At 41.2% G+C, this 19,186-nt stretch overlaps 1 protein-coding gene across 1 annotated transcript in view; it reads left to right on the plus strand.

Annotated features, from left to right (window-relative positions):
• Positions 1–5,551: 5,551 nt before the first annotated feature.
• LOC110516540 (septin-9) overlaps positions 5,552–19,186 on the plus strand; it is a 156,017-nt gene continuing 142,382 nt past the window's right edge. The window contains exon 1 of the mRNA XM_036941638.1: positions 5,552–5,867. Within this exon, the coding sequence (XP_036797533.1) occupies positions 5,846–5,867 (22 nt within the window). The 5' untranslated portion in view covers positions 5,552–5,845. The remainder of the gene's footprint in view (positions 5,868–19,186) is intronic.

Raw genomic sequence — 19,186 nt, forward strand, 5'->3', positions numbered from 1 at the left:
AGGACTATCTAGAAAAAGCAGCAAAGATACGCAATAGGTTTCTAACAGGCTACTCTCCACAATGTGTGGATGAAGCTCTTGATATGGTATTGGGGGAAACACAAAATGAACTGCTACAAAATAACCCACTAGAGTTAAAGAACACTCTGTAATGTTCACCACCACACATGCGTTGAACTTGCGAAAATTGGAAGATGCTGTCAAGAAACACTATAATGTTTTATCATCGGAACCAGCTCTGCCAGCTGAATTTAAGAATCCACCACTTATTGTATGTAGGAGAGGTTGCAATGTACGCGATAAATTGGCCCGTGCCAACTGCCAGCCACAAAAGAAAACAAGGCTTTTTTTACGCCCCCTATCGAACGGTAGCTATAAATGCAGAGGTGGCGCACAGTGCAATAATAATGATGAAGTGTGAATATTTCTGCCACCCACATAAAGGAAAACGGTTACCAAATAAATTACATTATTACGTTTAAGCCTCTCGTTCTCTCAAACAGAATGTGTGCACATAAAAGTTCAATCAGGAGAAAGGACGAGGATTATCCAGTCGCAGTATATTATAATGACCTAAAACATGACATCTCTACATTTAGATTTTGTGGCATTGAGAAAGTGAAGATATCAGACAGGAGAGGTTATATAAATAATACTCTGAGCATAAGATAATGTTTTTGGATTTTCACACTCCAGACATTATTCCCAAGAGGTTTTAATGATGAAATGCCCATGCATGTTATGTTATAAATGTGAACATGAATTATGCCCCCTTTTCAGATGACTCGGTGACGTTTTTCTTGTGCTGTACCCAAGGATTTATGAAAACTTGCTTGGTAGGTCGATGTGGTTTTACAGACGTGTTTAATACGTTTTATGTACGCACTTTATTCTAATATTTAGGAAATGCACATTGTTATATTTGGTAGAACTTGTTTGTTTTCTCTTGACTCCAACCCCATTCGATGCGTGGAACGGATCTGGGTGGGGCTATGTCTACACAAGGGCGCTATTAAAAAAAAGTGTCCCGAAGGGTGTTTAGCATCCCCATTGACTCTACAAGCGCAGAGAGTGTATTCTCCGCCGCTGGCCTGCTCTCAAGGCACCATCGCATGAACCTGAAGCCACAGACTGGCAAACTCATGTTTCTAAAAACGAATTCAAAGGCACTGTAGATTGAGCGTAATAAGGCATATTTCGTTTATTTTGTATTTGGTTCTTAGTAAGTCATGTGTGCAATTTGTAGACTATAATGATTTAATACAAATAAATGTTGTTTAAATCCTGAGTGCTTAATGTCACTGTCTGGCACTTGCTTCACATTTGTTTATTTATAGGCTATAGCCTTGACATATTTGAAATAATATAGCCCAAATAATTCATTTTCGTTCCCTGTCTGGATTTGGACCTATTTAGTGTTTACTGTAAATGCTGTTGATATGACATGCAGCCTAATATTTTGTATTATTATTTTTTTAATTAATTTCAAATCAATACATAAAGCACATGAGAGAACACAAACATACATAGATTACAAACAATAGACAATCGAGCTAGGGGGTACAATATCACATTACAATTACACAAGGTCCGTAAGGGACATACTTACAATTCTAACAGCTTTTTTGTTAGTAGAGCATTTAACTGTCTTAAAATACAGTTCAACATGCAGCCTAATTTAAATGATGAGCGCTTCTTATAGTGACGTTTTACAGTTGTTTATTAAAATACTTTCCATTCAAATCATATGGTTTGGTTTCAATACTAAAAAAACAAATGGTAGGCCCAGGTAGTCACACAAAAAAATAGATGGTGGTTGTGATTTTAATGAATGGAGCGAATTTGGAGCTGTGTTTTTTATTCTTTGAGCGAGGAGTGTTTTTTAGTGGAGCGGTTGTAAAGGACATTGAGTGATGAGCGGGATTTCAGAACGCTCAACTCCGCCCACATACTCTAGCGTCCCGAGACGACGTTTATACCAGCCACTAGGGGCAATTATGAGTACTGTTACCTTCAAGTAGGTTCTGTTTTTGCTAGGGTGTTGTGGAAGCATCTGAATCTAATGCTAAAGGTTGCATGTTCGAATCCAGCGACAAAAGTTGTTTTTGATATTTTGGTTTTAAGCCTATCCCAAACCTTAACCCTTACCTTAACCATTTTGAGTTAATGCCTAACCTTAAGATTTCAGAGTTAAAGCCTAAACTTAATCCTTACCTTAACCATTTTGAGTTAATGCCTAACCTTAAGAATTCAGAATTAATGCCTAAACTTAACCCTTACCTTAACCATTTTGAGTTAATGCCTAACATAAAGAATTCAGAATTAATGCCTAAACTTAACCCTTACCTTAACCATTTTGAGTTAATGCCTAACCTTAAGAATTCAGAATTAATGCCTAAACTTAACCCTTACCTTAACCATTTTGAGTTAATGCCTAAACTTAACCCTAACTTAAAAAATTCGGAGTTCATGTCTAAACTTTTATTGTGTTCTTTTAAATGTATTTTAGGGGGTAGATCAGCGTTAATATTGCGAATAGGTTGTATATATAAAGTACCAGTCAAAAGTTTGGACACACCTACTCATTCAAGTGTTTTTCTTTATTTGTACTATTTTCTACATTGTAGAATAGTGAAGACATCAAAACTATGAAATAACACACATGGAATAATGTAGTAACCAAAAAAGTGTAACCAAAAAAGTCAAAATATATTTTAGATTTGAGATTCTTCAAAGTAAACACCCTTTGCCTTGATGACAGCTTTCCACACGCTTGGCATTCTCTCAACCAGCTTCACCTGGAATTATTTTCCAAAAGTCTTGAAGGAGTACCTACATATGCTGAGCACTTGTTGGGTGCTTTTCCTTCACTCTGTGGTCCAACTCATCCCAAACTATCTCAATTGGGTTGAGGTCGGGTTATTGTGGAGGCCAGGTCATCTGATGCAGCACTCCATCACTCTCCTTGGTCAAATAGCCCTTACACAGCCTGGAGGTGTGTTGGGTCATTGACCAATGAAAACAAATTATAGTCCCCCTAAGCGCAAACCAGATGGGATGACGTATCGCTTCAGAATGATGTGGTAGCCATGCTGGTTAAGTGTGCCTCGAATTCTAAATAAATCACTAACCTAAATCACCTCTCACAGACACGGAGGTTCGAACCAAAAATCTCAAATTTGGACTCATCAGACCAAAGGACAGATTTCCACCGGTCTAATGTCCATTGTTTCTTGGCCCAAGCAAGTATCTTATTCTCTTATTCGTATTTCTGTCCTTTAGTAGTGGTTTCTTTGCAGCAATTCGACCATGAAGGCCTGATTCACACTGTCTCCGCTGAACGGTTGATGTTGAGTTGTGTCTGTTACTTGAATTCTGTAAAACATTTATTTGGGCTGCAATCTAAGGCTGGTAACTCTAATGAACTTATCCTCTGTAGCAGAGGTAACTCTGGATCTTCCTTTCCTGTGGTGATCCTCATGAGAGCCAGTTTCCATCATAGTGCTTGATGGTTTTTGCGACTGCACTTGAAGAAAATGTGAAAGTTCTTGAAATGTTCCGTATTGACTGACCTTCATGTCTTAATGTAATGATGGACTGCCGTTTCTCTTTGCTTATTTGAGCTGTTCTTGCCATAATATGGACTTGGTCTTTTACCAAATAGGGCTATAATCTGCATACCACCCCTACCTTGTTACAACACAACTGATTGGCTCAAACGCATTAAGGAGGAAATAAATTCCACAAATTAACTTTTAACAAGGCACACCTGTTAATTGAAATGCATTTCAGGTGACTACCTCATGAAGCTGTTTGAGAGAATGCCAAGTGTGTGCAAAGCTGTCATCAAGGCAAAGAGTGGCTACTTTGAAGAACCTCAAATATAAAATATATTTTGATATTTGTATTTATATTTATATATTTTTTTAAGACTGTTTTGGTTACTACATGATTCCGTATGTGTTATTTCATAGTTTGATGTCTTCACTATTATTCTACAATGTAGAAAATAGTAAAAATAATGAAAAACCCTTGAATGAGTAGGTGTGTCCAAACTTTTGACTGGTACTGTATATTTTTAAAATGATCAATTAGTATATTTGAGTTTAACCATAATATTTGTTGTAATATTTGTTCTGTTTTTTCCTGATGGATTAAAGTGAAATTGCAACCAACCTTGTATGGCTTGTTTTAAAAATAACCATATTTTGGAGTTTATTTCTTTTTCAAATACCTGAAATTGAGAGGTTGTAATCTGAATAAAGGCAAAAAGGCCATTCTTGAACATGAGGTGAGACACTCTTACTAATCTGCTAGAGAACCAGTTCGGATTTAAGTATAACTTTTGTATGACTGAAGCCTTTAGTGAGTTGTCTAAACTTAACCTGAAACACTAAATATGGTGTTTTGAACAACTTCAAAAGTTGACGTTTGAGAAACATGGATGAACGTCTAATTCCGACATGAGCCTGTGAGAGCTTGTAGGGGTGATACAGCTGCCCAGAGGGAAACACCTCAGGTCAGCAGGCACCTTGACACAACACTGGTGCACTGGTCGCAATGTTAGCTACCGCCGGCGACATCGTGATAGAGCTGCCCAGAGGGAAACACCTCAGGTCAGCAGGCACCTTGACACAACACTGGTGCACTGGTCGCAATGTTAGCTACCGCCGGCGACATCGTGATAGAGCTGCCCAGTGGGAAGCACCTCAGCCAGGTCAGCAGGCACATACACCCACTCCTTTCGACACACCCAGTAACCTATACGAAGGTCGACATATTGGACAGCAGCTACACATACTTGCTTCTTATTTTTACATTTAATATATATTTTTTACATACTTGCTTCTTATTTTTACATGTATTTTTTTACATACTTGCTTCTATTCACCTAGGTTTTAGAATAAGTAAACAGGATGTTTGTCCTTCAAGAAACGTCCACAAGAGGTCTTCTCAGATCAGAATATCAGCACGTTGTATGAGGTCGAGGATAATCATTTTCATCAAGTCTTATTTGCATGTTTGAAGGACTCTGACAGTTGTACACTTTGATATGATTGACATAACAGGATTCCCGTGGTTGAATGAGCTACTGGCTGCATCCTTCATTAATCACCTGTTAATTGGGTCTTTTCACACATCTGTTGTAGCATAAGCACTAGAATTTTGACTTTAGCAAAACGTCTTTGCCGAAGTCTTTTCATACTAAAGTGATACTGTACATGAAAAGGATATTACAACTGTAGCCTATTTACAATCAAACACGGATGTGGATTCTCATTTTAAAGTAAGCAATGATCCACCCTACTGCCATAAGCAATTGTTTGTTGACATGCTGTGATTTCTAAATGTATATTTTCTCAATGGGTTAGCCCACAGTGTCATCACCGTGAACTTTGACATAACTTCCTCTGATTACTGTGTACAGTATATTGCTCCAAGTCCCGCCTTCAGATTGGGCGTGCGTTGGTAGCGCAGGTGTGCTTGTATCCATTCTACGTATCTAGAGATAGCCTGGCCCTGAGGTGAACTCCTGAGGTGAACTCCCTCAGCGTTCGCGTTCGATCCTGATAAATTAAATCATTCACTAATTTACTTCAAGTCCACGAAGTAGCGGTTCCCGTGATTTTCCCCGCAGCCAGGTGTGTTCGGAAAGCTCAACGTTCCAGGATTGGGAGGAATAGGGAGAAGAGCGCGCACCGAGATACCTGTGAAACCTGTGAAACTACGGTTGTAAATGAGGATCTGATTGCCACGGACATCGAACACGTCTGAGACATTGCCTGGCTAAAATAACAACTCATATCAAGGCTTAAAGCAAGTCGTTTCTGTACGAAGGATCATCATGAAGAAATCAGGATATTCAGGTAGGTGTACCATTTGATAGGATATTTATTATGGATACTCCTGTTGTTGTTATTACTTTGCTGTAATGTTATTATAATACTTTACATTGTTATTTTACAGTTGTCCATCTATATGTGCACAGTATCAGCTTCAATTATGTAACTTTAGGTTACTTGTAAATATGTAACTTTAGGTTACGTGTAAGCGCGCGGGCGCGTAGGTTATCTGTGTTGAGTGAAAGTGAACGTGCCCCAGAGAGATACATGCACATGGACACGAGATAATGATTTATTTTCCTGTACTCTAAAGGTCAGTTATGATTGGCACCATGGTCCCTGACTGAGTCACTAAGCTCCAACCACTTCACAGTATCCCACCATCCCACCTTCATCGTCTAACTATTGAGTGATATACTGTTTCAACACATCTTGCTGTTCTGTTGATTGTGATGAGTTATTAGATATTATAAACTGGGTGATTCGAGCCCTGAAATTCAATCGGTATGACAGAAATGTACAGTGCCTTGCGAAAGTATTCGGCCCCCTTGAACTTTGCGACCTTTTGCCACATTTCAGGCTTCAAACATAAAGATATAAAACTGTAATTTTTTGTGAAGAATCAACAACAAGTGGGACACAATCATGAAGTGGAACGACATTTATTGAATATTTCAAACTTTTTTAACATTGCAAAAACTGAAGAATTGGGCGTGCAAAATTATTCAGCCCCCTTAAGTTAATACTTTGTAGCGCCACCTTTTGCTGCGATTACAGCTGTAAGTCGCTTGGGGTATGTCTCTATCAGTTTTGCACATCGAGAGACTGACATTTTTTCCCATTCCTCCTTGCAAAACAGCTCGAGCTCAGTGAGGTTGGATGGAGAGCATTTGTGAACAGCAGTTTTCAGTTCTTTCCACAGATTCTCGATTGGATTCAGGTCTGGATTTTGACTTGGCCATTCTAACACCTTGATATGTTTATTTTTGAACCATTCCATTGTAGATTTTGCTTTATGTTTTGGATCATTGTCTTGTTGGAAGACAAATCTCCGTCCCAGTCTCAGGTCTTTTGCAGACTCCATCAGGTTTTCTTCCAGAATGGTCCTGTATTTGGCTCCATCCATCTTCCCATCAATTTTAACCATCTTCCCTGTCCCTGCTGAAGAAAAGCAGGCCCAAACCATGATGCTGCCACCACCATGTTTGACAGTGGGGATGGTGTGTTCAGCTGTGTTGCTTTTACGCCAAACATAACGTTTTGCATTGTTGCCAAAAAGTTCAATTTTGGTTTCATCTGACCAGAGCACCTTCTTCCACATGTTTGGTGTGTCTCCCAGGTGGCTTGTGGCAAACTTTAAACAACACTTTTTATGGATATCTTTAAGAAATGGCTTTCTTCTTGCCACTCTTCCATAAAGGCCAGATTTGTGCAATATACGACTGATTGTTGTCCTATGGACAGAGTCTCCCACCTCAGCTGTAGATCTCTGCAGTTCATCCAGAGTGATCATGGGCCTCTTGGCTGCATCTCTGATCAGTCTTCTCCTTGTATGAGCTGAAAGTTTAGAGGGACGGCCAGGTCTTAGTAGATTTGCAGTGGTCTGATACTCCTTCCATTTCAATATTATCGCTTGCACAGTGCTCCTTGGGATGTTTAAAGCTTGGGAAATCTTTTTGTATCCAAATCCGGCTTTAAACTTCTTCACAACAGTATCTCGGACCTGCCTGGTGTGTTCCTTGTTCTTCATGATGCTCTCTGCGCATTTGACGGACCTCTGAGACTATCACAGTGCAGGTGCATTTATACGGAGACTGGATTACACACAGGTGGATTGTATTTATCATCATTAGTCATTTAGGTCAACATTGGATCATTCAGAGATCCTCACTGAACTTCTGGAGAGAGTTTGCTGCACTGAAAGTAAAGGGGCTGAATAATTTTGCACGCCCAATTTTTCAGTTTTTGATTTGTTAAAAAAGTTTGAAATATCCAATAAATGTCGTTCCACTTCATGATTGTGTCCCACTTGTTGTTGATTCTTCACAAACAAATACAGTTTTATATCTTTATGTTTGAAGCCTGAAATGTGGCAAAAGGTCGCAAAGTTCAAGGGGGCCGAATACTTTCGCAAGGCACTGTATTTGTACTGCTGTAATTATGTTGGTAACCCGTTTATAACAGCAATCAGGCACCTCTGGGTTTGTGGTATATTATGGCCAATATACCACAGCTAAGGGCTATTCTTGGCACGACACAACGTGGAGTGCCTGGATACAGCCCTTAGCCGTGGTATATTGGCCAAATACCACAAACCCCGAGGTGCTTATTACTTAAAGGTAGTTGATCATCAAGTTACCCTTGTTGTGAATTTCCCCTTTCAAAGAGCCTCACATGAAGCCAGGCGTGGCAATTTCTGTTAGTCTTTGACTAAACAATGTCTGACTATTGACAATAGTTAAGTCTGACTGTATTCTTGCTGTCAAATAATTCACAAGATGTTTGAAAACTTTGTCTAGAATGGCAAAGTACCAACAATAGTCATTAGTGAACTCACCTGACCTCTAATCTGTTGGTATAATGAGAGGTGCTTTTCAAGGTCTGGAGGTCACACAATGGCCAAAGATACCTAATGAAAACCTCAAGAAGAATATGATGTTTACTTGCAGTATGGTCTCTATGTATCATTGTATGTAGATTAGAGATGAATAATACATTGATGTGGTAGAGTGTGTTTCCATTTGAGACAATGTTGTCTCTTGACAGTTTGGTTGCAAATACAGTTGATTGACAGGTTGATGGACCTCTCACCACGGCTTCATCTCCACTGCCCTGCAGCAAGACTAGGGTTATGTCCTACAACACTGCTTCATCTCCACTGCCCTGCAGCAAGACAAGGGTTATGTCCTACAACACTGCTTCATCTCCACTGCCCTGCAGCAAGACAAGGGTTATGTCCTACAACACTGCTTCATCTCCACTGCCCTGCAGCAAGACAAGGGTTATGTCCTACAACACTGCTTCATCTCCACTGCCCTGCAGCAAGACAAGGGTTATGTCCTGCAACACTGCTTCATCTCCACTGCCCTGCAGCAAGACAAGGGTTATGTCCTACAACACTGCTTCATCTCCACTGCCCTGCAGCAAGACAAGGGTTATGTCCTACAACACTGCTTCATCTCTACTGCCCTGCAGCAAGACAAGGGTTATGTCCTACAACACTGCTTCATCTCCACTGCCCTGCAGCAAGACAAGGGTTATGTCCTACAACACTGCTTCATCTCCACTGCCCTGCAGCAAGACAAGGTTTATGTCCTACAACAAGGGTTATGTCCTACAACACTATTTATTTGTTTCGCCAATGGACGGATGTGTACATGTCATCTTCTCCATGTACTTACTGTGATTGTGATACATGGTCGGCCCAACTAACTATTTAACATGAACGTACTAACTGTAAGTCACTCTAGACAAGAGTGTCTGCTAAATGAATAACATGACTAATGTAAATGTAATGTGGTATACAATATACAGGCCTCATCAGATTACTTAATATCTGGTCTATAGGTGATGATGATTGGCTAACAGATTGTCTGCTCTGGTCCTAAATGTCTGCCATCTGAATGTGTGCCAGTGAGATGCCATACATGAGTGGTGAATTAGGAAAGTTACTCTCGAAGAGCCTTGGAGACAAGGTGTTATATCCAACCATCCATCCTTCCATCCATGATACTCAGCATGGAGACAATGTGCTATATTCATTCATCCATCCATCCATGATACTCAGCATAGAGACAAGGTGCTATATTCATTCATCCATCCATCCATCCACGATACTCAGCATGGAGATGAGGTGCCATATTAATTCATTCCATCCATCAATGATACTCAGCATGGAGACGAGGTGCTATATTAATTCCATCCATCTATCCATGATACTCAGCATGGAGACGAGGTGTTGTATTCATTCATCCATCCATCAATGATACTCAGCATGGAGATGAGGTGCTATATTAATTCATCCATCCATCCATGATACTCAGCATGTAAACATGGTGCTATATTCATCCATCCATCCATGATACTCAGCATGGAGACAAGGTGCTATTTTCATTCATCCATCCATCAATGATACTCAGCATATAGACAAGGTGCTATATTCATTCATCCATCCATCCATCCACGATACTCAGCATGGAGACGAGGTGCCATATTCATTCATTCCATCCATCAATGATACTCAGCATGGAGACGAGGTGCTATATTAATTCCATCCATCTATCCATGATACTCAGCATGGAGACAAGGTTCTATATTCATTCATCCATCCATCAATGATACTCAGCATGTAAACATGGTGCTATATTCATCCATCCATCAATGATACTCAGCATAGAGACAAGGTGTTATATTCATTCATTCATCCATCCATCCACGATACTCAGCATAGAGACAAGGTGCTATATTCATTCATCTATCCATCAATGATACTCAGCATGGAGACGAGGTGTTATATTCCATCCATCCACAGGGTTCAATTCTCGGGCCGACTCTTTTCTCTGTATATATCAATGATGTTGCTCTTGCTGCGGGCGATTCCCTGATCCACCTCTACGCAGACGACACCATTCTTCTGGCCCTTCCCTGGACACTGTGCTAACGAACCTCCAAACGAGCTTCAATGCCATACAGCACTCCTTCCGTGGCCTCCAACTGCTCTTAAACGCTAGTAAAGCCAAACTCATGCTTTTCAACCATTCGCTGACCGCACCCGCCCGCCCGACTAGCATCACGACCATGGACGGTTCCGAGCTATAATATGTGGACAACCATAAATACCTAGGTGTCTGGCTAGACTGTAAACTCTCCTTCCAGACTCATATTAAACATCTCCAATCCAAAATAAAATCTAGAATCGTCTTTCTATTCCGCAACAAAGCCTCCTTCACTCACACCGCCAAACTTACCCTAGTAAAACTGACTATCCTACCGATCCTCGACTTCGGCGATGTCATCTACAAAATAGCTTCCAACACTCTACTCAGCAAACTGGATGCAGTCTATCACAGTGCCATCCGTTTTGTTACAAAATCACCTTATACCATCCACCACTGCGACCTGTATGCTCTAGTCGGCTGGCCCTCGCTACATATTCATCGCCAGACCCACTGGCTCCAGGTCATCTATAAGTCTATGCTAGGTAAAGCTCCGCCTTATCTCAGTTCACTGGTCACGATAACAACACCCACCTGTAGCACACGTTCCAGCAGGTATATCTCACTGATCATCCCCAAAGCCAACAGCTCATTTGGCCGCCTTTCCTTCCAGTTATCTGCTGCCAGTGACTGGAACGAATTGCAAAAATCGCTGAAGTTGGAGACTTTTATTTCCCTCACCAGCTTTAAACATCAACTATCTGAGCAGCTAACCGATCACTGCAGCTGTACATAGTCCATCTGTAAATAGCCCACCTTATCTACCTACCTCAGCCCCATACTGTTTTTATTTTATTTACTTTTCTGCTCTTTTGCACACCAGTATCTCTACTTGCACATCATCATCTGCTCATTTATCACTTCGGTGTTAATCTGCTAAATTGTAATTATTCGTTCCTATGGCCTATTTATTGCCTACCTCCTCATGCCTTATGCACACACTGTATATATACTTTATTTTCTCTACTGTGTCATTGACTTGCTTGTGTTATTGGCTTGTTTATTGTTTATTCCATGTGTAACTCTGTGTTGTTGTCTGTGTCACACTGCTTTGCTTTATCTTGGCCAGGTCGCAGTTGCAAATGAGAACTTGTTCTCAACTAGCCTACCAGGTTAAATAGGTTAAAGGTTAAATTAAAAAAATATTTTAAAAATCCATCCATGATACTCAGCATGGAGACAAGGTGCTATATTCATTCATCCATCCATCCAGAATACTCAGCATGGAGACGAGGTGCTATATTCATTCATCCTTCCATCCATGATACTCAGCATGGAGACGAGGTGCTATATTCATTCATCCATCCATCCATGATACTCAGCATGGAGACGAGGTGCTATATTCATTCATCCATCCATCCAGAATACTCAGCATGGAGACGAGGTGCTATATTCATTCATCCTTCCATCCATGATACTCAGCATGGAGACGAGGTGCTATATTCATTCATCCATCCATCCAGAATACTCAGCATGGAGACGAGGTGCTATATTCATTCATCCTTCCATCCATGATACTCAGCATGGAGACGAGGTGCTATATTCATTCATCCATCCATCCATGATACTCAGCATGGAGACGAGGTGCTATATTCATTCATCCATCCATCCAGAATACTCAGCATGGAGACGAGGTGCTATATTCATTCATCCTTCCATCCATGATACTCAGCATGGAGACGAGGTGCTATATTCATTCATCCATCCATCCAGAATACTCAGCATGGAGACGAGGTGCTATATTCATTCATCCTTCCATCCATGATACTCAGCATGGAGACGAGGTGCTATATTCATTCATCCATCCATCCATAATACTCAGCATGGAGATGAGGTGCTTAATTCATTCATCCATCCATCCATGATACTCAGCATGGAGACACGGTGCTATATTCATTCATCCATTCATCATTGATACTCAGAATGGAGACGAGGTGCTATATTCATTCATCCATCCATCCATGATACTCAGCATGTGGAAGTGGTGCTATATTCATTCATCCATCCATGATACTCAGCATGGAGACGAGGTGCTATATTCATTCATCCATCCATGATACTCAGCATGGAGATGAGGTGCTATATTCATTCATCCATCCATCCATGATACTCAGCATGGAGACAAGGTGCTATATTCATTCATCCATCCATGATACTCAGTATGGAGACAAGGTGCTATATTCATTCATCCATCCATGATACTCAGCATGGAGACGAGGTGCTATATTCATTCATCCATCCATCCATCCATGATACTCAGCATGGAGACAAGGTGCTATATTCATCCATCCATCCATCCATCCATCCATCCATCCATCCATCCATAATACTCAGCATGGAGACGAGGTGCTATATTCATCCATCCATCCATCCATAATACTCAGCATGGAGACGAGGTGCTATATTCATTCATCCATCCATCCATCCATAATACTCAGCATGGAGACAAGGTGCTATAGTCATTCATCCATCCATCCATGATACTCAGCATGGAGACGAGGCGCTATATTCATTCATCCATCCATCTATGATACTCAGCATGGAGAAAAGGTGCTATATCCATCCATCTATGATACTCAGCATGGAGAAAAGGTGCTATATCCATCCATCTATGATACTCAGCATGGAGAAAAGGTGTTGTATCCATCCATCATTCTCCCTGTGTTGTCTCTCTCCCCTCCTGACTATGTTTAACCTCCATGTGTGAACACCTGCCTCTAGCCTGTATCTGTACGTAGCCTGTATCCAGCATCACGTTTCACCCCTAATGGTGGTTCACTCACACCCATTCTTTCACCCTTAATGGTGGCTCACTTACTCACTCAGCCACTCTTTCACCCTTAACGGTTTTTCAGTCATTCACCCACTCTTTCACCCTGAATGGTGTCTCACTCACTCACCCACTCCTAGAACCCACTCTATTTGCTTTAACCTACAGCTTCCTTTCTCTGAGGTTGCGTCCCAAATGGTACCCTATTCCCTATATAGTGCACTACTTTTGACAGGGGCCCATAGGGGCTAGGCCATTTGGGGCACAACCTGAGTCTCCAACCCTAAGCCCTTGGCTCTGTGCTGCTCTGTGTAGTGTACACAACCCATTCCCATTGAATGTCTCCTTTCCCACAGTTTGCATCGGAGCAGGGAGTGCATGTCTGGTCATGTCGTCGTCATCTGTCCTGTTTGTCTCCCGCCGGAACGTGTGCGGAGCTGCTGTCACATTCTGGGCATATTTGTTCAGCTCTGGAGACAGAGAAGGTTGTCTTAATGATCAGTGTGGGGGTGTTTGGAGAAGGTTGTCTTAATGATCAGTGTGGGGGTGTTTGGAGAAGGTTGTCTTCATGATCAGTGTGGGGGTGTTTGGAGAAGGTTGTCTTCATGATCAGTGTGGGGGTGTTTGGAGAAGGTTGTCTTCATGATCAGTGTGGGGGGGTTTGGAGAAGGTTGTCTTCATGATCAGTGTGGGGGGGTTTGGAGAAGGTTGTCTTCATGATCAGTGTGGGGGTGTTTGGAGAAGGTTGTCTTCATGATCAGTGTGGGGGTGTTTGGAGAAGGTTGTCTTCATGATCAGTGTGGGGGTGTTTGCAGAAGGTTGTCTTCATGATCAGTGTGGGGGTGTTTGGAGAAGGTCGTCTTCATGATCAGTGTGGGGGGGTTTGGAGAAGGTTGTCTTCATGATCAGCGTGGGGGGGTTTGGAGTGGGCTACTATCAGAGATGGGGGTTTTGACATCAGAACTGAAACTGTGTGTGGAGATACTGTACAGGGATATGGGTCTGTGTGGGGATGGGATATAGATGGTGTGTGTGTGTGTGTGCATACTGTATATACACACACTGTGAGCTGTATGTTTCGCTCAGTATTATTTTACAGTATTTCAGAGTGTGTGTGTGTGTGTGTATTTGAGAGAGTGCGTGTTTGTCTGACTGTATTCATCATAGACGGCAAATTAGGGTGCTCACTTCACACATGCTAGTGTCAGTGTGTGTCTGACCCTGGTAGCTGAGCCCTGTATGTGGAGCTGCTCTCTGCCTTGTACGCCACTCCCTCAGCGTGGCGGATCAATCAGTAACCTGCACATGAATAACAACCACACAAAGAAGAGGCTAGGACACACACACACACACACACACACACACACACACACACACACACACACACACACGCTCATAATTTACAGAGCCCACATCACTGATTTACTCATAATAGGGTATCGCTGGGTCTGGTATGCGCTTTCAAGTCCAACCCCAAACACACTACTACTACCTCTCTGACTTATTGCAAGCACCGCTCTGCATTATGGCTTTTAACATTGTTTATATCCACAGACAGGCTTTGATTTGCTGTGTGTAAAGATATTATTAGATGGAACTTGAAAGTCAACCTATAAACTCTGTTGAGACACACTATTTGCCCTGTCATCTTGTCAAGTATGCCTAGGATGTCCAAACCATCAATTTGTGTGTGAGAGAGGCCTGTGTGAGAGAGGCCTGTGTGAGAGAGGCCTGTGTGAGAGAGGCCTGTGTGAGAGAGGCCTGTGTGAGAGAGGCCTGTGCTTTAATTGATTATAGGCACTGTATGTAACAGGGTGAGGGATGAGCTCACATGTTACGCATGTGTCGTTGGTGCTCTTCTGTCTGTCTGTCCCCCCCCCACACACACACATTTTAGGACTCCTTTAGGTATAAAAAAAATCAAAAATCATTTGGCCTTACTGCTATTAGCCAGTAGAAACACATTGAATAACAGATAGTCCTTACTGCTATTAGCCAGTAGAAACACATTGAATAACAGATAGTCCTTACTGCTATTAGCCAGTAGAAACACATTGAATAACAGATAGTCCTTACTGCTATTAGCCAGTAGAAACACATTGAATAACAGATTCAGACATGGAACAACAGATAGTCAAAAAATAAATAAATCAGTCATTTATTTATTGATATTTTTTTACCCATATTTTACAATAAACTACTTCCATATGTAGACTATCGGTCAAAAGTGTGCAAAGCTGTCATCAAGGCAAGTGGTGGCTATTTGTAGAATCTATTATGCTGATGAGATGTCCGTGGGAGCCCAGACATGGACAGGGTTTAATGACGTGATTTATCATCACGTCAGAAGGCCTGGTCAGCTTTAACAGACGGATGTTGACCGGGATGTTGTTATTATGCTGATGAGATGTCCGTGGGAGCCCAGACATGGACAGGGTTTAATGACGTGGTTTATCATCACGTCAGAAGGCCTGGTCAGCTTTAACAGACGGATGTTGACGGGGATGTTGTTATTATACTGATGAGATGTCCGTGGGAGCCCAGACATGGACAGGGTTTAATGACGTGATTTATCATCACGTCAGAAGGCCTGGTCAGCTTTAACAGACGGATGTTGACCGGGATGTTGTTATTATGCTGATGAGATGTCCGTGGGAGCCCAGACATGGACAGGGTTTAATGACGTGGTTTATCATCACGTCAGAAGGCCTGGTCAGCTTTAACAGACGGATGTTGACCGGGATGTTGTTATTATACTGATGAGATGTCCGTGGGAGCCCAGACATGGACAGGGTTTAATGACGTGGTTTATCATCACGTCAGAAGGCCTGGTCAGCTTTAACAGACGGATGTTGACCGGGATGTTGTTATTATACTGATGAGATGTCCGTGGGAGCCCAGACATGGACAGGGTTTAATGACGTGGTTTATCATCACGTCAGAAGGCCTGATCAGCTTTAACAGACGGATGTTGACCGGGATGTTGTTATTATACTGATGAGATGTCCGTGGGAGCCCAGACATGGACAGGGTTTAAGGACGTGGTTTATCATCACGTCAGAAGGCCTGGTCAGCTTTAACAGACGGATGTTGACCGGGATGTTGTTATTATGCTGATGAGATGTCCATGGGAGCCCAGACATGGACAGGGTTTAATGACGTGGTTTATCATCACGTCAGAAGGCCTGGTCAGCTTTAAGATAAAGACAGCAGCTTTGTTTTCCCACTTCTTCTGGATGTTGAGTCTTGTATGGAGAAGAATAGACGACAGCTGAGCTACAATCCGTTTTTCATTCTCCCACTCTGAGACAGAAGGAATCTCATTCTCCCACTCTGAAAGACAGAGGGAATCTCATTCTCCCACTCTGAAAGACAGAGGGAATCTCATTCTCCCACTCTGAAAGACAGAGGGAATCTCATTCTCCCACTCTGAGAGACAGAGGGAATCTCTTCTAGACTTCAGCCAGGATTCAATCCCAATCGTGTTGTAGATCACTTGACATTTACATGTAATTTCCTTTTTTGGGCTGACATCTGCACCGTTTACCGTAAATGTGTAAACATTGCCTTTAAATGCTGCATCTCTATCTCTATCTATATCTATAGTGTCCTCCCTTTCCCCCTGGTAATGTGATCTGCTCTACACACAGTACAGGCCCTGGTCTCCATTTCCTACCATATACCGTGCTCTATACTGTATGGAGCCAGGTCTGAAGTGTCCACTCTGTGTTTATCTGGGACTCCAGACAGGAATGCAGCTCTGTGATGATAGCTGTCTGTCAGGGGTGTGAGATGATGCCAGGGGAGGGGTTGACTGAGGAAGAGCTGTAACAGATTATGTTAGTGTCTTCTATAGTACATAGTGATACATACTGTATGAGGCCAAAGAGCTTTGTCCGTCTGTCTGTCTTTTTGTCTCGCTCTCTGTGTCTCACATATCTCTCGTGGTGTCGCACGCGTGCATGCATACACACACACACACACACACACACACACACACACACACACACACACACACACACCCTTAAGGTTTTTTCAAGACCAGGATTGGAGTGAATTGTTTCCAAAAAAAATATTCAGGGAAAAAAAACAAGCCAACACAAACACAAACAAATATGTTACCCTTAAGCGCTAGATGACCCTGTAGTTTATATACTGTAGATAGACCCCCTCTCTCTCAATTCAATTTAAAGGGCTTTATTGGAAGCTTTATTCTGAAGCAAGTGAAATAGATATTAAACAAAAGTGAAATAAACAATCAAAAGTTTATTGTGAACAGTAAATATTACACTCCAAAATACGTTCCAAAATAAATGTCATATTATGTCTATATTACGGTGTTGTAGCGATGTGCAAATAGTTAAAGTACTAAAGGGAAAATAAATGTCATATTATGTCTATATTACGGTGTTGTAGCGATGTGCAAATAGTTAAAGTACTAAAGGGAAAATAAATGTCATATTATGTCTATATTACGGTGTTGTAGCGATGTGCAAATAGTTAAAGTACTAAAGGGAAAATAAATGTCATATTATGTCTATATTACGGTGTTGTAGCGATGTGCAAATAGTTAAAGTACTAAAGGGAAAATAAATGTCATATTATGTCTATATTACGGTGTTGTAGCGATGTGCAAAAAGTTAAAGTACTAAAGGGAAAATAAATGTCATATTATGTCTATATTACGGTGTTGTAGCGATGTGCAAAAAGTTAAAGTACTAAAGGGAAAATAAATGTCATATTATGTCTATATTACGGTGTTGTAGCGATGTGCAAAAAGTTAAAGTACTAAAGGGAAAATAAATGTCATATTATGTCTATATTACGGTGTTGTAGCGATGTGCAAATAGTTAAAGTACTAAAGGGAAAATAAATGTCATATTATGTCTATATTACGGTGTTGTAGCGATGTGCAAATAGTTAAAGTACTAAAGGGAAAATAAATGTCATATTATGTCTATATTACGGTGTTGTAGCGATGTGCAAATAGTTAAAGTACTAAAGGGAAAATAAATGTCATATTATGTCTATATTACGGTGTTGTAGCGATGTGCAAATAGTTAAAGTACTAAAGGGAAAATAAATGTCATATTATGTCTATATTACGGTGTTGTAGCGATGTGCAAATAGTTAAAGTACTAAAGGGAAAATAAATGTCATATTATGTCTATATTACGGTGTTGTAGCGATGTGCAAATAGTTAAAGTACTAAAGGGAAAATAAATGTCATATTATGTCTATATTACGGTGTTGTAGCGATGTGCAAATAGTTAAAGTACTAAAGGGAAAATAAATGTCATATTATGTCTATATTACGGTGTTGTAGCGATGTGCAAATAGTTAAAGTACTAAAGGGAAAATAAATGAATATGGGTTGTATGGTGTTTGTTCTTCACTGGTTGTCCTTTTCTTGTGGCAACAGATCACAAATCTTGCTGCTGTGATGGCACACAGTGGTATTTCACCCAATAGATATGGGAGTTTATCAAATTTGGATATGTTTTCGAATTCTTTGTGGGTCTGTGTAATCTGAGGGAAATATGTGTCTCTAATATGGTCGTACATTTGGCAGGAGGTTAGGATGTGCAGCTCAATTTCCACCTCATTTTGTGGGCAGTGTGCACATAGCCTGTCTTCTCTTGAGAGCCAGGTCTGCCTACGGTGACCTTTCTCTATAGCAAGGCTATTTATTTTCTCATATCAGCACGGATTCCAGGCTAGGAACCAAGTGTTCCAGAGAGAATTTCAAACCCAGAAACTCAATGGACTTTTTTATCTGAGGTTGGGTCCCAAATAGCACCCTATTCCCTATAATAGTGCAGAGCCCTATGGCCCTGGTTAAAAGTAGTGTACTACAT

Source organism: Oncorhynchus mykiss, chromosome 13 (genome assembly GCF_013265735.2).
Source record: "Oncorhynchus mykiss isolate Arlee chromosome 13, USDA_OmykA_1.1, whole genome shotgun sequence".
NCBI lineage: Eukaryota > Metazoa > Chordata > Actinopteri > Salmoniformes > Salmonidae > Oncorhynchus > Oncorhynchus mykiss.